Consider the following 25,774-nt stretch of genomic DNA (forward strand, 5'->3'; position numbering starts at 1 on the left):
CCCGTTCGAAAAGTTGCATGAACCGTTTGTAAGTTTTGGCTGCGAAAAAACCTACACGAATGTCGAAAAAAAAAGATTGCCGACTGGGAGACTCGAACCACAAACGTGACGATCAGCAGACCTGTGCTTTCTCCACTGCTCACTCCATGCTTCTAACTGTGGATAGCCTAAAAGCAAACAAGAAGCGCTCATTCCCTCGCATACTGGACTTCGTTTGCTTTTTCTGTTGGAGAGAATCGAGGCAAGTGTGTGCGTCGTTCTGCCATGTTATACATAAAAATCAAGGCAAATGCTTGTTTGTGTAAGTGAAAGCATAGACAGAGCACGGAATAGAAAAATATTAGAAATCATTGCATCGTCTGCAAGGTCTACTTCCAACATTCGCTGCGATGTTCATGAACAGAGGATGATTGGAAACGGAACTAACATTCATTGTTATAAATTTTTAGTTTGCGTGTACACACGAAGCGTTCGTTTCGCCCATTCGCCCGGTTCGTTTACGCTCGTTCAACTATAGTTCGGTCACGTTCGCAACATGAGAAACAAACAGAGGGTTTGCAACTGTCATTTTTCGGTTCGGTTTATAGTTGCTGAACAAAGTATGAACGCGTTTAAGCACATCACTGTTTACAGCTACTTTAAAAACATGCGGACGGAGGAAAGTATTTCATGTTTGTGATTTATAAAACTTCACAAAGAGTCTTTACAGAAGTTCAGGGAACCTTTGAAAGTCAAGAGCAGTTTGTTAAAATTAAGAGAACATCGTTTAATATGAGAGAGCTTCATAGAAGCTTAGGGAACTTCGTAAAATTTCAGGATATTCCGAAAAACTTTAAAAAACTTCGAAACAGTTCTGGGACTTGTGTATAAGATGTGGTTACTGCGGCCTACCATGTGAACAGTGTATATCGTATACTGTTGATAGCCTGAGTCGAAGTCAATACAGAAAACGGTACCTATCGGAATAGTGAAGTGACGGAGAAGAAAAATCAACAGTTTGCTAGGTTATCTTAGCATCCTGGTCTGATGGCCGGGAATCAATCTGGCTCCTTTGGGGGTCAACCAGGTGACCCCGGGGGGACATTAGGAGCAACAAGACTACCAGACTGGATGCTAAGTGCATATGAGATAGGCCAGACAATGGTGTTACTGATGTGTCGCAAATTGGATGATACTGCTTCGGATACCGCAAGCGGCATAAACAAAAAGCAGATACCGCTGCCCAATCCGTTCATCATCAGTGCATCAACAGATTTAGCGATAGACTTGAATGAGACAACGAAAGTAACGATGAGTAAGGAAGGTCGTGGAACTCGTTATTTACTCCGCACTAGCTCGAAGGCAGCGTTCAACAAATTGTACCAGATCACCCAACTTACCGATGGTACCATGGGTGAAGTAATCCCCCACCCTACGCTTAACGTCGTGCAAGGAGTGGTTTACGAACCAGATTCTACAGACGTTGATGATGACTCGCTTCGAAAGTATCTTATGCCTCAAGGTATGAAATCTGTCAGCATGCTTTTCGCCGAGGTCGTGGACCATCAACATACTTGGCGGACCTAGGAAGTGCACTCGACCAAGCTACAAAACATGCTAGAAAACGTGCACATTAGGGTGCTTCATTCTGAAAAAAGTGATGAATTTCTGATGGGCCACCCTCCAGTTCGATTCATAGCCCCAAAATATGAACCTGTGCAAAAATTGGTAAAGATTGATGAAGGTTTAGAGGTCGCGCCAATGATTTGAAATTTGTATGGGAATTACTATGGAAGAATTTAAAAAATCGCTTATATCGCTATAACTTTGCTTCTACTTGTCCAAATGTCGAAAAAATTTAGTATGTTATTGCTATGGCAATAAACAAAAAGCCTACAGTTGCTACGCTCAGTTTTGCAGCGTATCAAGAATTATAAAAATGTGAAAAAATGGCAAAATAGGGTAAATTGACAGATGAATATGTACAAGACAACAACGCCAATTTCATCGCAACAACAACAGGCTTGTTGATCATTGTCATGACAACCACATATTTTTTTTTTCAACGTTTGGACAACTACAACCAAAGTTAGAGCAATGTAAACGAAAATCAATAATTTCCCATACTAATTCACCAAAATCTCCATACAAAATCCAAATCATTGGCGCGACCTCTAAACCTTCATCAATCTTTACCATTTTTTGCACAGGTTCATATTTTGGGGCTATGAATCGAACTGGAGGGTGGCCTATCAAAAATTCATCACTTTTTTCAAAATGAAACACCCTAGTGCACATCGACATAGCGACTCTCGATCTTTCAAAAGCTTGCAATCGGGTGTGGCGTGAAGGCGTTCTCCATCAGCTTAAGGAATGGGGATTCCATGGTAGCTTACCAAAGTTCATCCAATCATTTTTGTCCGATCGTACTTTCCAAGTTGCTGTCGGAAATCAGTCGTCGTGCTCTTACATAGAGGAAAATGGAGTCCCTCAAGGATCGGTTTTGACCGTATCACTGTTCTTGATCGCCATGGAGCCCCTCTTCAAATGTCTTCCCAAAGATGATCAGATATTCGTGTATGCAGACGATATAGTCTTAGTCGTTTTTGGGACAAATGCTACCCGAGTCCGTATTAAACTGCAAGCAGCTATTAGAGCAGTTGCTAGATGGGCTAACTCTAGCGGATTCGAAATGGCAGCAGAGAAATGCGCAATCTCCAATGTATGTAACCATAGACATATCCCTTGGTCACGTGAAGTCACGGTGGAAAACGTGCGCATCCCGTACCGAAAAGTCGTTAAAATACTTGGCGAGTATCTAGATCGACATCTTTCGCGTAATCACCACTTTGAACAGCTAAGAGCCGATTTAAAAAAGCAAACTTGCTTACTGCAGACTATTGGTAGATGCCAGTCCACCAGTAATCGAAGCACAATCATGAACGTGGGAAGCAGCTTAATTTTGGCAAAAATCTTCTATGGTCACATGCCGAAATTTCACCCAATTGATTAAGTCGCTTGCACTATTTTACAACAAAATGGTTCGTGAAGCCTCTGCCCAAGTAATATTGCAGGTTTTATCGCGGTTTTATAGCATTCTACAAGTCTAAATCATGGTCTACAGAACCCTCATAAAACCAAAATTGTTACTTGGGTGGTCTTCTTCCATCATCACCATCAAAATACGCGTGCGCTGAGGCAGGAGTCCTGCAACTCGATTATCTGGTTGCTCTCGTCATTAGTAAACGCTCAATATTCTACAATGAACGAAATTCCAAACCTTCTAAAAACCTCTTAATTACGGTAGCTAAAAATCTGTACCACACTCTTACTGGAAATCAACTCGCAACAGCCTTACCATTGATGCGAGTAAGTGATAGCAGATGGAATGACCCCATCCCCCGAATTGATTGGCGACTTAAGCTCATACTTTCAACGAGTGATCCCCCATCGAAAATACAAGCAGAATTTAATTCACTTGTTGCGAGAAACTACGGATCCCACATTAAAATATATACGGATGGCTCAAAAGCCGGAAACAGAGTGGTTTTTGGCCTAATTGGCACAGATATAAGTATATCACTCCGACTACCCTGTTTTCTCTGCAGAAACAGCCGCATCAATATCCTCGTTGAATACAGTGATTTTCACCGATTCCGCTAGTGCTCTGAAATCTATTGAAAGTAGAAAATCGCGGCACCCTTGGTTACAATCTATAGATATGCGTAATAACCCCAACGTAATATTCTGCTGGATTCCTGGGCACAAGGGAATCACCGGGAATGAAGAAGCCGATAGACTTGCAGTTCTCGGCGGCGATATTTGAAAACACATAGTGTCATCTATAAAATATGCCTGGAACATATTGTGGTCAAACGCAACCTAACTATTTTTTTAAAAAATGAAAGGAAACGTAGAGAAATGGAACGACAGAAAAAAGCGGAAAGAACAAAGGATCTTATCCCGATTGAGAGTCAGACTTACCAAACTCACTCACGCTCATTACATAGGAAATACCTGCAGCCCCCCTCAATGCGAAGTATGTCAGTGTCGCCTAACTGTGGAACATCTGCTCGTTTTCTGTCCAGTCTACGAAAACTGTCGGAAAACCGTCGGCTTACCTGGATCCATACGAGAAATCCTATGCAATCATACCAACGCTGAAGAAAAAATATTGGTATTCCTGCGAGAAAGTCAACTAGTTGATAAAATGTGACCACTTCGTGATTTATAATATTCGACCTCGAACTGAACGTAGTAATAATACAAGGCTTGTAATAGTTTAGTGAATGCCGTAGATGTTTGTAGAGCTTAACGTAATTCCGCAAAAAATCAACAAAATTCTTAAAAGTTCAGAAAACTTTGTGGACGTGCAGCGAATTTCATATGAGCTCAGTAAACTTTGTAAAATTACGTAGAGATTCGAGAAAATTCTTTAAAAATTCATAGAATTTCAGGGAAATGTATTAAAGTCCAAGGAATTTTGTGGAAGTTTGGCAAACTTTGTAGGAATTCAGCGATCTTCGCAGAAATTTAGGAAATTTTGTAGAAGCTCAGGAAAAACCGTTCATTAAACTTCTTGCAACTTCAAGGATCTTCGTAGCAGTTTATCAGAGAAAAATCTCAATCAACTGGAAGTTTTGGGAACTTCCGTTAGCCCAGTTGTTCAGGAAAGTTCTTAGAAAAGGTTAAGGTTTCATGGCTACTCTGAAATATTGGTCGAATTAAAAACATTATATGGTGCTTGAGAGAGGGAGCTTCGCAGAAGCTCATAATTTGTTGTTAGTTAAGGGAAATGTGTAGACTTTCCCGGAATATTAGGTAAGTTATCCAGTATTTTACGATCGTTTATGGCCGCCTCAATGTGGCTGAGTTTGTGGTAGGGAACATAAGATTTGAAGCTTGGGTTGTGTCGTTTGACGTGTAAACGATCAAATTTCAACGTTTACACGTCAAACGACACAACTCAAACGTCAAATCATATGTTCCCTACCAAAAACTCAGCCAGATTGTGGCGGCCATAAGCGCTCGTAAAATGCTGAATAGGAAATTCGTACAAGTTTAAAAAATCAGTTGTAGTTCTTATGACGCATGGAAAAATCTAGAAAATACAGGGAAACTCCGAAGTAGTTGACAGAACTTCTCAGGAGTTCACACGTTCATGGAACTTCATATAGGCTAAGGGAACTTCGGATATGCGGAATAGATTGGAAAGACGTTCAGAAGCTTCGTTTGATTTGATGGAAAAGAGTTTGTGTTTAAGAAACATTGCGAAAGTACAAAATCCTTCGTAGAATTTTAGATAACAAAACTACAAGAAACAGCCCTATGGGGTTGTACGCAATGGTGACGTAGGACTACGTGGTTTTATACAATAAATCTTATTTGTTAACTGCAGCAGAAGATTGTGTTTTGTGTAGGAATAGGATTTTGAGCGGGGTTATCTCTGTTTATACTCTTTAGTATGACACGCTTGACATAGATGGCCCACAGCAATTCACGAAGAGCTACTGATCCCGATCAATAGCGGTGCGGTTTCTTCCTCCTTCTATAGATGCTCATGTGGGCTGTAGCACACTGCTTACAGCCTGCTTTTCGTCGTATACTGGAGAACACCACCACTCGCCACGCGATGACTGAATTCAATTGATGGAATTCAACTTTGACATCTGTTTTAGGGAAAACGCTTTTCACAGGCAATTGGTGATAATTTTAATTATCAAAGCAACAGTTGCACATCCGTGCAATTTTCAAAAGCGACATTTTGAAAAATGGTAAAGTCTTAAATTTCACAGATGCGTAGAAATATATCTGATCGATTGGTGATAAAATTATTGAAATTGGTCCAGGATCAACTGAGTTATTAACGTTCAAAGTCTTTCTTAATTTCGTTACATGTTCCATTTTCTGTTTTCACAAAGTGTATCCCCATATAGTAATCACAGACGTAGTCCTACGTCAAAATTCATATATGGATAGAAAAAAACACGGATTCTTATAAGATAAATAAATAAAGTTCTGTTGACGCTTTTCAAGCCGACTCTCTACTTTTATGATTATAAAGCTTGTAATTCAAGTTTTCAATTTCATCAAAAAATTTGAGCAAGTAAGTTTTAAAACGTTGAAATACAATAATTTTACCAATGCATGAATTTCCCATTGAAAGCCTTACAAAGGTAAAGTAATTCTTGCAAAAAGCATCAGCAACACTGCCCCAAACCAACACATTCACAACAAACTGCAGCTTCTGTCATCGGGTGACTGCAGCTGGTTTGTTTGCAAAATAACAATCGATAAACCACACAAACAACCGACCGAAAACACCGGTTGAAGCAACGAACGAGGACGAGCCAATTGTGTTAAGTCGATAAGTTATCACAGAGATAAGACAGGGTTCGCTTCCTCTCCGGTGGTATCTTATCTAATTCCATTCGGAGTTGGCTCTATCCCATCCTACCGTCTATTCTTCGCATCAGTTTCATCACAGCAGCGTTTTTGGCCAATTGAAAACAAGTGAGTAGAGTTGGTGTTTTCGGCTCATTCGAAGATGCGTACTATCATCGCATCACGCTCAAAGTCGCACGATTTGCAAAACTGGGGCGATGTTTGCTCATTCAATTATCACCTTCTCGGCACGGGTGAAGTCTTATCATTTTTCCATTCTTCGGTTCTAACTCCATTCGAAAAATACGTCGCCAATAATGATCGATTTCTGTTCGATTCCATTCACTTTCAAGCGTCACATTACCACGGGAACCACACCGGAGATGATGTCCAGTAAGTTGTTCGTCTCGAATCTTCATTCGTAGTTTGTTTTCTTATCATTGACCATACAAATCCAGTAGATAGTATTTAGCTAGTTCAAACACACATTTTCGTATATTCCTTCATCTGCTTATCCTATTGGACTCGCAAATCGCATGGGTAAAATTCACACACGGCATTTGAATTTGAATTCATCCTCTTTTCTCCATCCATTTGAACTATCGAAGAAGTCTTCCTTGTGAAAATAGAAATATTCGACGAGACTAGCTCCGGTGGCAGTGCAACGCGCAATGCACTGCTCCTAGCAGCAGGAGTCGGTGCAGCTACCCTGGCCGGGTACGGCATCTACAAGCTGGTTCAGAAGTACCTGGAAAACGTACCGCCGAGTCAGTAAGTAGGACGTTTGAATTTGTCTTGAGTTATTATATAATTTCAATTTTGCTCAAATCTGACAGATGGCGCCGCGTTGGTGAGATAACGGATCTTCACGTGTACCCCATCAAATCATGTGGCTCGGTGCGCGTGAGTGAAATTCACTGCTCAAACCTGGGTCCCCAGGTGGGACTACTAAGGGACCGAATCTTCATGGTAGTCCAAACGGATGGAACCTTCATTACCGGGCGAAGTCATCCGACGCTGGTGCTGGTGCAGCCCCGGTTCGACGACCAGTTCGAGACGATGACCCTTTCCGCCCCGGGCATGATGGACATCAGCGTCGACGTGAAGCGACTGCTCACGGTCGAACCGGTCAAGGCGTCCGTATGGGGACAGACCGTGACGGCCGTGGACTGTGGCGAGGAAGTAGCCCGGTGGCTTTCCCGATTCATCCTGAGCGAAGACTTTGGCCTCCGGTTGGTGTTCTATCCGTTGGACTTCCCGACGCGGGATGTGCGCCCGAAGAACAAGATCCATTTGAAGCTGACACCGAGGGACTCGGGAGCGCTGCATGATGCCACCAGCTATATGCTGCTGTCCGAAGCATCGGTGACGGATGTGAACGCGAAACTGGAGAAACCGGTGACGGCACTGCAGTACCGGCCGAACTTTGTCGTCAAGGGACCCGGGGCGTTCGAGGAAGACGATTGGAAGTGGATTAAGGTTGGGGAGACGGTGTACAAGAATGTCAAACCCTGCACCAGGTGAGTCAGTGTTTTTTTTTTTTGAGTGGAGATAAGTTGGCAATTGGTTGTGATTATCTTGCGAGATTGGCTCTATCAGTTATTGTGCTGTCTGGGTGGTTTATGAAAAACATCTTCTCGATGTTTCTGAACGATCATTCGTTGATGTAGATAATGTCAAACAATTTATATTGAATTTCCATTAAATTGTTTCCTGCAGCGACGTCATTTATGAGTAGAAACAGTGAAACATTTTCATTGCTTTTTCGAACAAGTATAGCTAGCGTCACACTATCATTTTGCTTCAAAATCAAATTTTGTGCAAGTCTTAAGTGTTTTTGGATGTCATGAAGAATGAAGAACTCGAATATGGTGAAAAGTGAAAATCGAACTTGGTGGCACTTACGTCACTTTCTCATATCACGGCAATGTAATTTCCGCAATTTTTCGAGAATTCTACTACTACTACTACTGATGTTTTAACATTTCACTGAAGTTCTCAAAACTTTTATTTTAAATCTTTGTTATTTGCCTAAAGTTAATGAATTTTCTGAAATTCTAGAAAGTCCTTAAACGTTTTTGCAATTCTCGTGAAGCTGATTGTACTGCCATGAATTGAATTAAACTGTCGAAAAAAATTATAAGCTTCCGTGAAGTTCACTAAACTTATGTTGAGAACACAAAAAAAAACATTTCATCTCTGAAGTTCTTTGAAAATTGGAGAATTTCCAAGGAAATTTGGGAACTTTTTGAAATTTTTCGCAATTTTGAGCTTAAGAAACTTCTTTGACATATTCCCACATTTTCCAAATGTTCATGAAACATTCATTGACTTCTCGGATCTTCCCTAAAATTCCATAGACTTCTATGAAGTTCTAAAAGTTTTTCTGAAGATATCTGGACTTCTGTGAAGCTTTTGAAGTTTAACACACCATCGACTGGAAATGCTCTCGCAAACGTGGGGCTTTAGGTAGTGATGAAACGTCGCTAGAACTATTCCACACCCGCAGTCAGTTATGAGCAGAAGAACGACGCACATCTTTTGCCTGTAGACTTGAAGACATACTTCAAGTCCCCGCATACATCGTACGGGTTAGGCAAAAGATGTGCGTCTGACTTTAAAAACTGTCGCATTAATGGCCCTTCGCTCATTTTCAACTTCTATTCAATTTTTATACTGACGTACTCTAACGGAACTATCCACCAACCCTCTTCTTAAGATCATTCTCTTGCTAATAAATTATCACACTAAAGCTTCATGTTGGCATTTCCTACCAACCCCTTTTTCTGGAATGTCTCTACTTCCCAGAATTTTCGGAAACGTTCTCTCATTTTTTTTTTTTTTGGATTAAGACAAAGTTCTCATATCGATCACAAATTTCCACTCGGCTTCTGGAGTGTGGTCTGAGACTTGGCCATCGTAAGACTTCCTACTGTCTCGCTTATTCTTGGAACTGCCCTTAAATTCAATCGTCTAGTTGTTATTAAAACTGTCCAAAAGATTTATGAGTTTCCGTACAGTTCTTTAGACTGCCTTGAATTGCTCAGTTTGTGTTATAAGTGTCCGCAATTTTACTGAGTTGCCTTTAATTTACTATAATTTTCCTGAAGTTTTGAAAACTTCCTAAACGCTCACGGAACTTTCACTCAAATCTGATCTTCTCTGGGCATCCTTGAAGTTTCCTTTTCATCACTGTGGTTCCCTAAATATTCACTTTTCCTTGAAAAAATCTACGAATGATTTAGAAGATTTCGAAATTTCTGGGACGTTTGTTTAGTTACTGTAAAATACTTTGAATTTCTGAGAAGTGCTTGGGATTACTAGAAAAATTGCAGGACTTCTGCACAGCTATCAGAATTTCTGGAATCTTCTATGAACTTGCCGATCTTTTGGGAAGATATCGGAATTTTTGGAAGATTCTCGGAATTCCTAGGAACCTCAAGATTCTTCTGAACCGTTCTTGGAACGAACTACTCACTAGAGTGTTTCAGCGCCATATGAAAAAAAAAGTCAAAGTCTGGAATTTCAAACGCTACCCCCTGGAATAGTAGTTTGGAAGGTCAGAAACACCCTGCTGAAATTAGAAGTCATTTGGTTCACGGGAACCCCTAGCTCAAACGGCTTGAAGTTTGTGTGGGGAAAATCGATATCGTGGGTAGTTCGGATGTTCTAAGTAGTACACGAATCTTGTCAGGATCTATCGGAAATTCTGGGGAGTTCTGGGGAAGTCCTCAGAATTTCTAGTAAGATCTCGGATCTTCTGAGAAATTCGCAAATCTTCTAAGAGGTTTGCAGAATTTGTGGCAAGCTCTTAGAACTGATGGGAAGAATTTGAAATTTTCAGGAAGTTCTCGCATCTTCTGTAGAAGTTATCGGAAACTCTGGAAAGTTCTCGGAATTTCTGCGCCGTTCTTGAATCTTGTGGAAAGTTTATGAGTCTTATAAAAAGCTCTCAAAATTTTTAGGAAGTTTTGGAAATTTGTTGTAAATACACGGATTTTTTGGAAAGTTCTCAGACCTTCGGAGAAAGTCTTGGAACTTATGGGAAGCTCTTGCAAATTATGGAAAGAACTCAGAATTTCTGGCACTCAGGATTTTCTAGGAATTTGTTTGTAAGCTGAATCTCAGCAAGTGTTTCACTGAGATCCTCTAAAATAGAATGCCGAGCTGCTCGGTGGTGCCCATCTCAGAAAAAAAATCAAAGCTTTTAGGAATTTTTGTGCAGCTCCCGGGACTTCTGGAAAGAGCTCTAATATTTTCTGAATTTTTGATAAGTTCTCGTATTTTCTGGGAAGTTCTAGGATTTTTAGAGAAGCTCTCGAAAATTATGGAAAGCTCGCAGGATTTCTGATAAATTCTTGGATTTTCTAGGAAGTTTCTAAAATTTCTAAGAAGTTCTGAGATCATCTGGGAAATTGTCGGTTTTTTTTTTTCTTTTGGAAAGATCTCGCCGAAATTCCCGTTTTTAGCTGAATCTCGGCAAGTTTTTCACTGAGTTCCAGTCAAATCAAATGCCATGCTTCTCGATGGTACCCATCTCGGCAAAAAATCTAAGCTTTAGGAAGTTCTGGGAAGTTCTCGGATCAGCTAGGACGTTTGAAGATCTTCTGGAAAACTCTTGGAATTTCTGGGACGTTCCCAGATCTCGGAATTTGTGAGAAGTGCACAAAACTTTAGGCAAGTCGTTCGATATTTTGAAACGCTGTCGGATTTTATGGGAATTTCTAGGATGTTTAGAAAAGCTCACGAAAGTTAAGGAAAACTCTCAGAATTTCTGGGAAATACTTGGATTTTCTAGGAAGCTTCTAGAATTTCTGAGAAGTTCTGAGATCTTCTGGGAAATTCTCGGGTTTTTCGGAAAGATCTCGGCAAAATTCCCGTTTGTTAGCTGAATCTCGGCAAGTTTTTCACTGAGATCCAGCAAAATAAAATGCCGAGCTGCGTGGTGATGCCCATCTTGACAAAAAAAAATCGAAGCTTGTAGGAATTTTTGGGAAGTTTTCGGATCAGCTAGGCAGTTCGAAGGTCTTCTGGGAAACTCTTGAAATTTCTGGGACGTTCCGAGATCTATAAGACTTCGTACTCGGAATTTGAAAGAAGTACACATAACTTCTGGCAAGTCGTTGGATCTTTTGTGAAGTTCTCAAAATTTGTGGGAAATTCCCGGAACTTCTGTTTAGTTGCCGGGACATCTGGAAAGTGCTCTTATATGTTTTGAATTTTTGAAAAGTTCTCGGATTTTCTGGGAAGTTCTAAAATTATTAGAGAAGCTCTTTAAATTTGTGGAAAACTCTCAGAACTTCTGGATTAGGATTTTCTAGGAATTTTCTAGAATTTCTGGGAAACTCACAGGTTTTTTTTGGAATGATCTCAGCAAAATTCCCGTCTGTTAGCTGAATCTAGGCAATTTTTTCTCTGAGATCCAGTAAAATAAAATCCTGAACTTCTTGTTGGTGCCCATCTCGGCAAAAGAATCAATGCTTGTAGGAATTTCTGGGAAGTTCTACGATCAGCTAGGAAGTTTGAACGTCATCTGGGAAACTCTTGGAATTTCTGGGACGTTCCGAGATCTTAAAGCCCTCGTAGTACTTGAAATTTGTGAGAAGTACACCGAATTTCTGGCAAGCCGTTGGATCTTTTGTGAAGTCCTCGAAATTTGTGGGAAGTTCCCTGTACTTCAGTCCAGTTCCCGGGACTTCTGAAAAGTGCACTAATATTTTTGGAATTTTTGAGAAGCTCTCGGATTTTCTGGGAAGTTCTAGGATTTCAAGAGAAGCTCTCGGAATTTGTGGAAAGCTCTCAGAATATCTGGGAAATTCCTGGATTTTCTAGAAAGTTTCTAGAATTTCTAAGAAGTCTGAGATTTTCTGGGAAAGTCTCGGGTTTTTTTTTTTTGAAAGATCTCGGCAATACTTCTGTTTTTAGCTGAATCTTGGCAAGTTTTTCACTGAGATCCAATCAAATAAAATGCCAAGCTGCCTCGGTGGAAGCTCTTCTGGGAAATTTTCAGAATTTCTGGGACGCTCTGAGATCTAGAACATCTCGTAGTATTCGGAATTTGTGAGAAGTGCATAGAGTTTCGGGAAAGTCACTGGATCTTTTGTGAAGTTCTTGAAATTTATAGGAAGTTCCGTGAACTTCGGTGCAGCTCCTGGGTCTTTTGGAAAGTGCTCTAATATTTTTGGAATTTTTGCGAAGTGCTCGGATTTTTCTGGGAAGTTTAAGGATTTTAGAAGAAGCTCTTGGAATTTGTGGAAAGAAGCTTTCAGGAAGTTCTGGGAAGTTCTCGGATCAACTAAGAAGTTCGCAGTTCTTCTGGGAAATTTTTTCGGGATTTCTGGGACGTTCTGAGATCTAGACAATCTCGTTGTGTTCGAAATTTGTAAGAAGTGCACAGAACTTTTGGCAAGTCGTTTGATCTTTTGTGAAGTACTCAAAATTTATGGGAAGTTCCCTGAACTTCTGTGCAGCTCCCGGAACTTCTGGAAAGTGCTCTAATATTTTAGGATTTTGAAATTATCGGCTTTTCTGGGAAGTTTAAGGCCATTTAGAGAAGCTCATAAGAATTATGAAAAGCTCTCAGAATTTCTGGGAAATACTAGGTTTTTCTAGGAAATTTCCAGAACTTCTGAGAAGTTCTGATATCTTCTGGGAAATTCTCGGGTTTTTCGAAAAGATCTCGGCAAAATTCCCGTTTGTTAGCTGAAGTTCGGCAAGTTTTTCACTCAGATCCAGTGAAATAAAACGCCGAGCTGCTCGGTGGTGCCCATCTCAGCCAAAAAATCCAATCTTTTAGGGATTTCTGGGAAGTTCTCGGATCAGCTAGAAAATTCGAAGGTCTTCTGGAAAACTCTTGGAATTTCCAGGACGTTACGAGATCTATAAGACTTCGTACTACGTGGAATTTGTGAGAAGTGCACCGAGTTTCTGGCAAGTCGTTGGATCTTTTGTTAAGTTCTCGAAATTTGTGGGAAGTTCCCGGAACTTCTGTGCAGTTCCCGGGACTTATGTAAAGTGCTCTAATATTTTTGGAATTTTTGCAAAATTGTCGGCTTTTCTGGGAAGTTTTAGGATTTTTAGAGAAGCTCACAAAAATTATGGAAAGCTATCAGAATTTCTGGGAAGTACTTGGATTTTCTAGGAAGTTTCCAGAATTTCTGAGAAGTTCTGAGATCTTCTGGGAAATTCTCAGGTTTTTCGGAAAGATCTCAGCAAAATTCCCGTTTGATAGCTGAAGTTGGGCAAGTTTTTCACTGAGATACGGCAAAATAAAATGCCGAGCTGCTTGGTGGTGCCCATTTTGGCAAAAAACTCAAAGCTTCTAGGAATTTCTGGGAAGTTCTCGGATCAGCTAGGAAGTTCGAAGGTCTTCTGGGAAACTTTTGGAATTTCCGGGACGTTCCGAGATCTATAAGAATTCACAGCTCTCGGAATTTGTGGAAAAAAGCTTGTAGGAATTTCTGAGAAGTTCTCGAATGCTCGCAGTTCTTCTGGGAAATTTTCGGAATTTCTGGGACGTTCCGAGATCTAGAAAATCTCTTTGTGTTCGGAATTTGTAAGAAGTGCACAGAACTTCTGGCAAGTCGTTGGATCTTTTGTGAAGTTCTCAAAATTTATGGGAAGTTCCCTGAACTTCTGTGCAGTTCCCGGGACTTCTGGAAAGTGCTCTAATATTTTGGATTTTTGGCGAAGCTCTCGAATTTTCTGGTAAGTTTTAGGATTTTTAGAGAAGCTCTCAAAAATTATGCAAAGCTCTCAGAATTTCCGGAAGTACTTGGTTTTTCTATGAAGTTTCTGAATTTATGAGAAGTTCTGAGATCTTCTGGGAAATTCTCGGGTTTTTTTGGAAAGATCTTGGCAAAATTTCCGTTTTTTAGCTGAATCTCGGCAAGTTTTTCACCGAGATCCAATCAAATAAAATGCCAAGCTGCTCGGTGGTGCCCATCTCGGTCAAAAGGTCTAAGCTTGTAGAAATTTCTGGGAAGTTCTCGGATCAGCTAGGAAGTTCGTAGTTCTTCCGGGAAATTTTCGGAATTTCTGGGACGTTCCAAGATCTAGAAAATCTCGTTGTGTTCGGAATTTGTGAGAAGTACATAGAATTTCTGGCAAGTCGTTGGATCTTTTGTAAAGTTCTCGAAATTTGTGGGAAGTTCCGGGAGCTTCTGTGCAGTTCTCAGGACTTATGTAAAGTGTTCTAATATTTTTGGAATATTTGCGGAAATTCTCGGCTTTTCTGGGAAGTTTAAGGACTTTTAGAGAAGCTCATTAGAATTATGAAAAGCTCTCAGAATTTCTGGGAAATACTTGTTTTTTTCTAGGAAGTTTCCAGAATTTCTGAGAAGTTCTGAGATCTTCTGGAAAATTCTCGGGTTTTTCGGAAAGATCTCGGCAAAATTCCCGTTTGTTAGCTGAAGTTTGGCAATTTTTTCACTGAGATCCAGCAAAATAAAACGGGGAGCTGCTCGGTGGTGCCCATCTTGGCCAAAAAATCCAATCTTGTAGGGATTTCTGGGAAGTTCTCGGCTAGGAAGTTTAAAGGTCTTCAGGGAAACTCTTGGAATTTCCGGGTGGTCCGAGATCTAGAAGACCTCGTAGTACTTGAAATTTGTGAGAAGTGCACAGTGTTTCTGGCAAGTCGTTGGATCTTTTGTGAAGTCCTCGAAATTAATGGGAAGTTCCCTGAACTTCGGTGCAGTTCCCGGGTCTTCTGGAAAGTGCTGTAATATTTGTGGAATTTTTGCGAAGCTGTAGGATTTTCTTGGAAGTTCTAGAATTTTAGGAGAAGCTCTCGGAATTTGTGGAAAGAAGCTCATAGAAATTTTTGGGAAGTTCTCGGATCAGCAGGAAGTTCGGAATTCTTCTGGGAAATTTTCGGATTTTCTGGGACGTTCTGAAATCTAGAATATCTCGTAGTGCTTGGAATTTGTGTTAAGTGCACAGAACTTCTGACAAGTCGTTGAATCTTTTGTGAAGTTCTTGGAATTTATGGAAAGCTCCCGGAACTTCTGTTCAGTTCCCGGGACTTCTGGGAAGTGCTCTAATCTATTTGAAATTTTTGCGAAGTTCTCGGATTTTCTGGGAAGTTTTAGGATTTTTAGAGAAGCTCTCGGAATTTGTGGGAGCTCCCGAAAATTTTGGAATTTTGGTACATTTTCGATGTTCTTTGGAATGCTACCAACGCCAGGGAGGCAGTTCCCACACCTGGACCCTACTTATCGACCCATAAACTCATTATCCGAGGACCAACGGCTTTACTTCCCTTCCGAAGGAAGGCGTGATCAGAGATGTTATGCCTCAGAACATCTCGGTGGCGCCAACTGGGATGAAACCCAGGCCTACTGGGGTGAAAGGTAATAACGCTTACCACTACACCACCGGGGCCGCTTCCTCGGGACTTCTGGAAAGTGCTCTAATATTTTTGGAACTTTTGAGAAGTTCTCGGATTTTCCGGGAAATTCTAGAACTTTTAGATAAGTTCTCGAAAGTTGTGGGAGCTCCCACTAACTCTGTGAAGCTTTCAGGAATTCTGGAAACGGAGACGAACCAGCCCAGGGCTGAAAGTCTCCTTAATAAAGATATAAAAAAAAAAAAAATCTTGAAATTTTTCGGAATGTTCGGGACGTTTTTAGAGTTTCTAGGTAGTTCGCGGACTTTGTGGGAAATTCTCAGATCTTCAGGAAAAAAAATCGGATTTTCTAAAATGTTTCATGAAGTCCGAGTCCATCTGAGATGATTCGAAAATTCTTTAATTTTTCCTAGATTTGCTGGGAAGTTCCGAGAAGCTATTCTTAGATTTTCAGTAATGTTTCAATAATTCCTTTTTATGACTAGTGTCGAAAACATGAAAAAATTTCCGTGAGCTTCAGGGAAGTCCTGTAAGAACTTTAAATGAGTTTTCAGGAGAGTTTCGAATACTTCAGCAAACATTCAGGAACTTAGGGCAGTTCCGAGAACTGTAAGGCAATTCTTAGAAGGAAATTGTATTTGGTAAAATGCTAATCAGCAGTTTCAAAATTTTGCTGAAGTTCTCGAAACTCCTCTCGTCTCAAGCTCCCTGAAATTCTTTGACCCTGAAGTACTTTAAATGTCAATGAAGTATTCGGCATGTCTTGGAAATTTTTGCAACGTCCCTAAAGTTCTCGGAACTACTATGAAAATTTCTAGACATCTCGGAACTCCATTGAAGTTCTCGCTTTCCTGAAGTTCGTGGAGCTTTCCTAAATTTTTTTATTTAAAAATGGAAACATACAACGGTTTCCGACCTCTACACGTTCCAAAAATATCCATGTTGTAGGGTAGTTAACAGTTTGGCAGTTCCAAAATGGCGTTAAACATCAATTTCCCGGAACATAACGTCGTCTTCATTCCAAAAATATCCATATTGTTGGGTTTTAAAAAATATCCATGGCGTCAGTTAAAAAAAACTAGATGAAGCATCTTACATAGATATCGGCCTCTACACGTCGCCCCTGTTCCAAAAATACCCATCTTGATGGGCATTTGTCAGTTTCTTATAACTGGAAGTCAACATCTTGGATGGCGTCGAACATCGATTTCTGGTATCTACGTCGTCCTCGTTCCAAAAATACCCACAGTGGATGTCGCCATTTTGGACTTCGAAATGGCGTTAATAATCGATTTCCAGTTTTTACTCGTCGTCTCCAAACTAAAACTATCCATATTGGAGAATATTTGAAAGTTTTACACACACCGGAAGTAGCTGGGTTCTTGGATTTCACAATGGCATCAATCATCGATTTCGGCACGCCGTTCCCGTTTCAAAAATGCACCGAAATCCAGACACTTAGTCTAAGAATCCGGACACTTTAAAAAGATGATTGGGCTTATTGCCAAATAGGATTCAAATGTCACGAAGATTTTATTCGGATCCTGTAGTGTCGTCTATGTTAATCTAACATAATTATTATGTTGCCAAGTGGGTCTCATATTCAATTAAAAATGTATGAAAAGACTGTCCGGTATTCGGTTCATTACGATATTGAACTTCAAATTGGTATCACAGATTGATGGCCGTCCTTTACTCGTCGTCCCCGTTCCAGAAATACCCATATTATAGGGTATTCAACAGTTTTCCACAAACGGAAGTCGCCATTATGGATTCCACAATGGCATTAAACGTTGAATGCCAGCCTCAACATGCCGACCTCGTTACGAAAATAAACATATTTTTGGGTATTTGACAGTTTTTCACAGGCCAGAAGTCGCCATCTGGAATTCTAAAATGGCGTCATACATTCCCATTAAAATTAATCGATATTTGACAGTTTTACACAAACGGAAAGTCGCAATTTTTAGTTGCAGAACCGAAAGTCCATATTGGATTCAGAAAATGGCATCAAATATCGATTTCGTTCCATAAATACCCATATTATAGGGTATTTAACAGTTTTTGACAAACCGGAAGTCGTAATCTTGGAATTTAGAAACCAGAAGCTTGAATAATGTTATCATTGGGTAGATAATTGATAATCTGACAACATTGTAGATCATTCCAAAGCACTATACATCGATCCTTAAAAGTTATAAATCATTTTTGAGTTCCGTCCTTCACTTATCGACGAAGTCACTACACTGTACCAAAACATCATCCTCTGTTCGAATGAAACATCAGACCATTAGAATCGAAACATCGAAATCGATTTTATGGATTGATAGCTGCAACCGGATAACGGATGTTTTGTTATCAGATGATGCTCCTCTCGAATGCAGGAAGAACGGACCTCAGTTGAAATACGTAATGCTCTCTGCATAATGATTGTCCTCTTTAATTGAAATGCACATGGTATTGGTTCAGCCCATAGCTCAAATCATTCAAAACAATGATGGAAACAATTGTATAGGACGTCGTTTGCTGATCTAAGCTGACAAACGAGGTGGAAACATAGTCATCGCCATAAGCGGTGGTACGAACATTGGTAAAACGTGGATACCGAAGATTGTCTATTTCGTGGTGGAGGAAGTTTCCTCTACCAACAAACGATTTTTGTATCCATTTCCATTTCAAATGTAAACAGTCTAATTTAAAGCATTTGGAAGTCATCCTAATTGTTTTTCCTCTGAGCGCTCTATGTTCTTCTGCCAATTTTCATCTAAATATCATCTTTATTTGGTTGACAGTCATATGGATGCTTATCAGCTGATGAAGAATTCAACCATAAGGCAATCATCCGAAATTCTAAAGCATATTGTTAAAGGGATCGAGCAATGTAATAATGATTTGAAGTATTGTGGTTGTTTTCGTCAGTGTAGTGACACCCAGCGGTGGATACGATAGATAATTGATGGACTCACAAGTTTGTACAACATTTCAAATCTCTATCGCAATTGCAAATCCTGTCTGCTACAGTCGTGTCAAATCACATGTAACCATATCACAAATTGAAAGTTTGTTTTGAGATCAGTTCAGTTTTGAGACCAGAGGAATTATTGTGATTCGTAATTTTCAAGGCTGTAAAATTGCAATACCTAGATAGGATAATTTAAAGGGACTCTTAACAATGCACATCTTTTTACTCTCTTAAACTTTTGATTAAACTCACTCAGTGTTGGAAAAATATCAAAAAATCAAATCTCACCAATGTCCAAGATCACGCTTGATTTTCGTAGACAAAAATCAACAAGCAAACAACTACGGTTGATTTTGCAAGCTGTGATATCGCTGCTCGAAATATCAAGCTAACAAAACTCACCAGCTGCAAATCTCACCAAATTGTGGTGAGATTGAGTTAAATGATGTTTGCTTTACACCCGAACGCAACCGAAGCTTCCAGCTGGCTGGCGAAGAGACGTGTCTGCCATCGGTGAAGAGTAAAAAGAGATAGCAAACTATACTTTCTCTTTCTAAGAAAACGAGGTGCAACGGAATCATTTTTGTGTCGAGTCAGCTCTCAGCTTGATTTTTGCACGTTGTGAGCTTGTAAAATCAATATCAAGCATGACATGACACGTGTGATATTGAAAGCGTATGAGAGCGGAAAAATATAATTTGATTGATGATTTTGCCAACACTGTTGGTAACTGCTTGATTCATGCGTTTTGATGATAATTTTCAATTTTACATTTAGATCATCTTTTTGAAATATTCCATTCGTATAAGCGTTCACAATTTTCTTAAATCATACTTATTCATTCCATGCTTTCAAACGGATAATTTTTTTTCTAAATCGGTAATATTTTCATTCTGTGCGTAAAATTTTCAACAAACTAACCTTCCTCTTCTTTCCAACAGATGCATCTTCACCAACGTTGATCCGGAAACGGGCGTTCCCAGTCCGGAGGGCGAACCCCTTAAGACTCTGAAAACGTAAATCACGCTCTGCTACCTTCCACTAAAAATAAAAAAAAACAACCTAACATTCTGCCGTAAACACTTTCAGATACCGCAAGAAGCCAAACCTCGGCGATTCCCCCATTGTCGGCATGCAGATGGGCGTCCGCTTGGAAGGAACGGTTCGCCTCGGAGAAACGGTCTACGTTGGATGCTAACACCATCGAGATGACCCCCAGACCCCCTAGACTTACAGTTGCCATTCCTGATCGCAGAAGGTTCTCTTTTTTTCTATTCGTAGGTTGTAATATACGATATAATCTGTTTGGAGTCGGAATCCATTCGCTCGCCACGGCTTTCTCCTGACAGTATTTTACTTTTTCCATACAAATAAACGCAGATGTTATTGTAAACACTAAGCAAATGCAAACTCAACAGGGTTTATTGGTATCCGAATCCGAACAAAACAAATAATCTACCCGTAGTACACTGGATCACCCAGACTGACCTCTCCCGGAAGCCTCACACCAAGGTAAATTCCGAAAGCAGGTGACTCCCCAAGTTCCGGTATTCTGCGATAGCTGTGAAGTAAAGTTTCCCATTAAAGCTCGGCACTCCAAGAGCGTCACCTCGACTCACCTCTTCAGCGTCTTCAGCGGCTGTCCATCCGCACTGCTGGTTCCCTTCTCCGGATCGATGTTGGTGAACACGCATCTCAAGCAGGGATTTACGTACTTGAACACCGTACTTCCGATTTTCACCCACCGCCAGTCGTCCTCGGCATAGGCCGATGGCCCTTTGACCACAAAGTTCGGTCTAAACTGCAGCGCGGTGACCTTCTGGTCCAGACGGGTGTTCAAATCCTCCACCGTGGCCGTGTTGAACAACATGTAGCTGGTTTCATCATGGAGGGAACCCGTGTCTTCATCACTCTTCTTGCGGGAAGTCTTATCCAACGGGTAGAATCTCAATCGGTAACCATCGGCCTTGTCCAGTAGGTAGGTCGATAACCACTTGGCAACTTCATCCCCACAATCGACAGTCGGTACCGTTTCACCCCAAACCACGGCCTTCACCGACTCCTGTTTGAACAATTCCCCCACCAAAATCGTAATGCCATCCATGCCCGGTGCCGAAAGGGTCATCTTCTGGTAGCCGTCGTCGAACTGCGGCTGGATCAGTACCATCTTTGGCTTCTGCCTCGCCATTACCAACTTCCCATCGGCGTTCACCACCATGAAGATCCTATCGCGTAGCAGATTCCGCTTCGGTCCTAGGTCCACGCAGCTTACCCGACTCATCCGAATCGGAGCGCAGGACTTGATCGGGTACACGTAGATCTCGTTGATCTCTCCGACCCGGCGCCATTGCTTCGGTGGAGTATTGTTAATCCGTTTCTTGATGTAGTAGGCACCGGCGGCACCAACGGCAACCGTTCCGACTCCGGCTGCCACCAGCAGGGCCTGTTTGGACGGACTCGACCCACTTAATTCCTCAATCAATTCTGTGCCAATCAAAATCAAATGGTTAGTAAATGCCAATTTCAAACAAGTCCCAAGTGATACCTACTGGAGAACATCTCTGTCTATCTGTGTATGCTGCAGTCTGGAAGTGACTGAATGCGACGTGACCGATGGACAAAAGTCAACGCACATCAGAAGGTGTTTAATCAGAATTCGCACACTCACTCAAGACGTCTTCGAAACTGATAAAGAGATAGATTGCCCTGACTGCTTTGCGCGCAGATAAAGGCAAGCTCGCTTCACAGGAATGGATTTGCTGGGTATTATTTGAAGGCGGCTCTCGGTGGTGTGCGACTTACTATCACAAAGCGCGTCTTCTGAAAGTGAATGTGTATGAGCATTCCAATTACAGCAAAATATAAACATTCAAACTGCGCAGTGGCAGACCTTTGAATGCAACAATGGTAGTGGCGTAGAGTTGTGAGCCGATCGATGGGTTAGGTTTCGAAAGCTTCGATCGACTGAGAAGAAATGTGTGAAGCCATTCCCCGGAATTTTACTCTGTATACTGCCGGTGGACGCATAACTGTGCCATGTTACAAAGCACAATACTGAGAAAACTTTTTAATCGCATGAAAATACTTTTTGCCGTTGCCGTGCAATTTCGATGTAAAAACTGTCGAAATATAACTATTATTACATTAAAAAATCTTCTGGGACACTTATGCCGTGAACTTTCACGAATCGAAAAATGTACGCATATTTGTCCCACTGTGAACAATTTCTCGGTTGCGGTTGTTGTTACGTTTGATTGCTGATATTGCTGATTTTTAGTGCCATCAGAAGCTATCAGAATAACCAGAACTGGAAATGTCTGGCTTGGAATATTTAAAACAATACGGTGGTCCCAGTGAGAGTGAAGATGAATTCCATGGATTTGATTTCCGCAAGCATCACAGCCGGTAAACACTGTGGTCAATCAATCAGTTTCCATCAATGGGGTAAACAACTCTGCACACTGTGCCGAAACACAGCATGGCACACTATTCGGCTCTTTAGGACAAACGTTGACAAGTAGGATACAAACGACATAATATAAAACGGCATCACTGTCGAGAATTGACGTTTTGACAATCGTTGCTAAGGTTGATTTCTTTGTTTACTTCATTGGGCTTCACATTGGGTTTAGATTCCAAGGAAAAATGCTGTGAGTATTGTTTGCACCTGTCTGCACCATAAAACTAAATTTATCTCATTCGATTCGTAGCGAAAATCCCAGCGGCTTGAGGTTTCGTCCAGAATAGCTTCACGTCAACAGAGTTCCTCCACGTCATGGTCAGTCGAGAGGGTTAATACGACAGTCAAGATGGCCAAAATGGGTTCCCTCCAGCAACGATTGGTCGAATGCCAGATCGTCCAATACGACGGTACCGTGCGGAATGCGATCGGCGAACTGCATTCTCTTACGTTTTTTCTTAGGTGCCAGTAGGTTTCAATTGGTATGGACTTCGATAGGAAATCCACAGGTCTTTAAAAGGATTTCCATACAAGTCCCAGTACTTATTGGGGGGTTATGTCGATACGTATTAACACGGCGTTCCTATATATGGATCCTGGAGACAACGGAACGGTCCTCGAAAAATCCGGATCATCCTTAAAAGTGGTCAATCCATGAACCTGATCCTAGAGCTGTGGAACTGTGATATAAGACTGAATTTGGGACATGATCCCAGATGGCCATGGGACCGTCCTCCAGAAGATCCGGAACATCCGTAAAAGTGGACCATCCACGAAACTGATCCTAGAGCTCCGCAGTTTTTGAAAAACGCTAAGAACTGTGCTGATAGAATGAATTTGGGGTCGTGACATAAACATGTACCTGGATAGCCATGGGACCGTCGTGCGGAAGATCAATAGCATCCGTTAAATGGTCACTCCATAAAATTGATCCAAGAGTTCCAAGGTTTTTTCGAAAGCACGTGGAACTGTGATATTAGAATTTGGGGTCTTAAAATAAAGATGGACCCGAATGACTATGGGACCGTCCTCCGGAAAATCCAAAAAAATGGTCCATCCATGATACTGATTCTAGAGCTCCGTAGTTTTGTCAAAAACACTTCGAACTGTGACATATGAAAGAATTTTGGATCGAGACATCAACATGAACCTGGATGGCTATTGGACCGTCCTCCAGAAGAACCGGAACATCTGTAAAAGTGGATCATCCATGAAACTGTGAAAAACGTGTATTATTTTCGAAAACTCTTGGAACGATATAAGATAGAATTTATGGTTGTAACATAAACATGGATCAGTATGGCCATGGAACTGTCCTCCAAAAGATCCGGAAGAGCGGAAAAATTTGTCAATCTGTGAAACTGATCCTAGAGCTCTGCAATTCTTTTCTAAACACTTGGAACTGTGATACAAGAAACCACTTTTACGGATTTGCCGTATCTTCCGGAGGACGGTCCCATGGCCATCCAGATTCATGTTTATGTCACGACCACAAATTCTGTCGTACAGTACAGTTCCTAATGTTTAAAACAAAAACGCGAAGCTCTAGGCTCAGTTTCATGGATTGACCACTTTGACGGATGTTCCGAATCTGCCGAAGGACCGTTCCTAACTAATTATGAACATTTTGTGCCCATTAATATAGATTATAAATCTTAAGCCATTTGCAAAACCTATAAACACACTTTAAAAATAAAACGTGTAACGACTTTTTTCGCATTTTAAAAAAGAACACGACTGTATTTAATGTTTTTTACAATCAAAATAATCTACAGGCCCAAGGAATTCTAGAGATATCACAATTTTTGAAATTCATCAAGAAATGGCTAAGCTATTCCATTGCAAACTTACCGTTACACGTTTTTCAGAGGCATCGTATTCGGTGTGTTAAGGGAGGGGGGGGGGAGAGAGGTTTTTGTTAAGGAGGGGATTTTACATACATAATTTTCCAAGTCTCATTCCTCATGGTGGTGGTCATGGTCACGTGGCGATCCACCTTTAGCCGCTGACTTGGTCCTGCTTTCTGCAGGACCTACTGCAACGCCGTCCGAAGCGGTAATGAGCAGAGGCGGTAGTAGTAAAGTTTACGTTTATTTTCTGTTATGTTTCAACATTTCGTTTAACATTTCAATTGATTAGCCTTTGGCTCTTCATCTTTGTTCTAGTTAATTGGTTATTCTAATGTGATGATTACGTTTAGCCTAAGACAACTAATCAAGAAGACTGGCAACTTTGCCAGAATCCAAGCGACAGATACAGTAGCGCTGCACTTGAGGGAAGGTGGAAGCAACGCATATAAAAATGAGCAAAAGCACAAACCCTTCTTCTGAGGATGTAATCTTTGCTATCAAATTCGTTCGAAGGATTTACCTTTGAGCGGCAGATGACGCGATTGTACCTGTCTCATAGCGTTTGTATTAGAAAATGGAAGCGTTACCAGTCTTCTTGATTTGTTGTCGTCGGTTTAGCGCTAATTTACAGAATACCCTTTATGGGATCGTTTTGGTTTGAATTAAAAAATTTGATAACCTACCTCCTTGAGCACAGGAACCTAATGAAGTAATGAAATTGGGTTGTTAGCGGAATGCTTAAATAAAACAGCAAAAAAAGGTTATCTTCCATTTAATTCCACTTAATTAATTTTGGGATCCATGACAGATACGTATTTCGACTATAATGTGCAGTCTTCATCAGTGTCATTCCCACTAAGGAACTTATCAAAATCTTACCCTCTTAAGTACTCATCCCTAGGTAAAAAAGGGGGTAAGATTTTGATAAGTTCCTTAGTGGGAATGACACTGATGAAGACTGCACATTGTAATCGAAATACGTATCTGTCATGGATACCAAAATTAATTAAGTGGAATTAAATGGAAGATAACCTTTTTTGCTGTTTTAGACAGGAACCTGTCTAACTACTTAAACTAGGTTGCCAAATCACGAATGATCTGGGGGTTTGATCGCAGACAGGCGACTCTGAACCTTGCCAGCGTGGAAGTTTTTCGCTCTTCGAGTGTTCGAAGACCGGACAGGTGGTGAATCTCAGAATTACGAGTTCGCGGTGGATTGTTAAGGATCATTCTGAGGATCTTGTTTTGGATCCTCTGAAGCTTTAAGTGGTGGCACTTAGCACAACTCTCCCAGATTGGCATACCATACTCAATAGCCGGCAGAATGATTTGCTTGTGGACAGCAAGCTTGTTTTTGAGGGACAGGGTGGACTTCCTGTTTATCAGAGGGTAGAGCGACCTGATCAAGATGTTACACTTGGTGGATGTCTTGTCAACATGGGATCGGATTAGCAATTTGCTATCGAGGGTGAGACAAAGGTAGACTACTTCACTCGACCATTCAATAGGAGTGCTATCAACATGGACCTTGACGTAAGCAGGCGGAACAAGCCGAGGTGAATTCGAGTGTTGAAACAGAATGGTTTGTTTTTTAGTTGCATTGATACAAATCTTCCATAAGCAGATGTGATGTGATGTGCAACCTAGTGGTATTTGTTTGTGATGAATGTGTTTGGGGAAATCGTTTAGTTCATGAAAACAGTGATAAAATTATCATTTGTGCATGTTTCAAAAGTTTTTTGATTACAAATTGGAAAGTTATTTATTTCAGCAGATTCGTTAAGTAATATCCT

The 25,774-nt window shown here is 40.9% G+C and overlaps 2 protein-coding genes across 4 annotated transcripts in view; one reads left to right on the forward strand and one right to left on the reverse strand.

Moving 5' to 3' along the window:
* The first annotated feature begins 6,402 nt into the window (after positions 1-6,402).
* On the forward strand, positions 6,403-20,088 carry LOC135712283 (mitochondrial amidoxime-reducing component 1-like). 2 transcript variants are annotated; one of them, XM_065235248.1, is made up of 6 exons: positions 6,403-6,492; positions 6,717-6,756; positions 6,993-7,134; positions 7,200-7,883; positions 19,613-19,687; positions 19,761-20,088. In XM_065235248.1, the coding sequence occupies exons 2-6, from the start codon at positions 6,747-6,749 to the stop codon at positions 19,867-19,869; spliced, it is 1,020 nt and encodes a 339-aa protein (XP_065091320.1). In that variant the 5' UTR covers positions 6,403-6,492; positions 6,717-6,746; the 3' UTR covers positions 19,870-20,088. The 2 variants fall into 2 exon arrangements, with proteins under 2 accessions (XP_065091320.1, XP_065091319.1); XM_065235247.1 differs by lacking the exon at positions 6,403-6,492 and having other exon boundaries at positions 6,666-6,756.
* Positions 20,089-20,097: 9 nt separating this feature from the next.
* The window catches only part of LOC135712290 (mitochondrial amidoxime reducing component 2-like), a 141,036-nt gene continuing 135,359 nt past the window's right edge, over positions 20,098-25,774 (reverse strand). The window contains exons 2-4 of one of the 2 annotated variants that reach the window (XM_065235257.1): positions 21,221-21,235; positions 20,291-21,155; positions 20,098-20,232 (exon numbers count right to left, since the gene is read on the reverse strand). In XM_065235257.1, coding sequence (XP_065091329.1) covers positions 20,127-20,232; positions 20,291-21,155; positions 21,221-21,230 — 981 coding nt within the window. In that variant the 5' untranslated portion in view covers positions 21,231-21,235 and the 3' untranslated portion in view covers positions 20,098-20,126. Of the gene's footprint in view, positions 20,233-20,290; positions 21,156-21,220; positions 21,333-25,774 lie in introns of those variants that run through there. The other variant, XM_065235256.1, reaches the window with a different exon arrangement.

Source organism: Ochlerotatus camptorhynchus, unplaced genomic scaffold (genome assembly GCF_037179485.1).
Source record: "Ochlerotatus camptorhynchus isolate MF236.1 unplaced genomic scaffold, CSIRO-AGI_Acam_v1.1 ptg000467l, whole genome shotgun sequence".
Lineage (NCBI taxonomy): Eukaryota > Metazoa > Arthropoda > Insecta > Diptera > Culicidae > Ochlerotatus > Ochlerotatus camptorhynchus.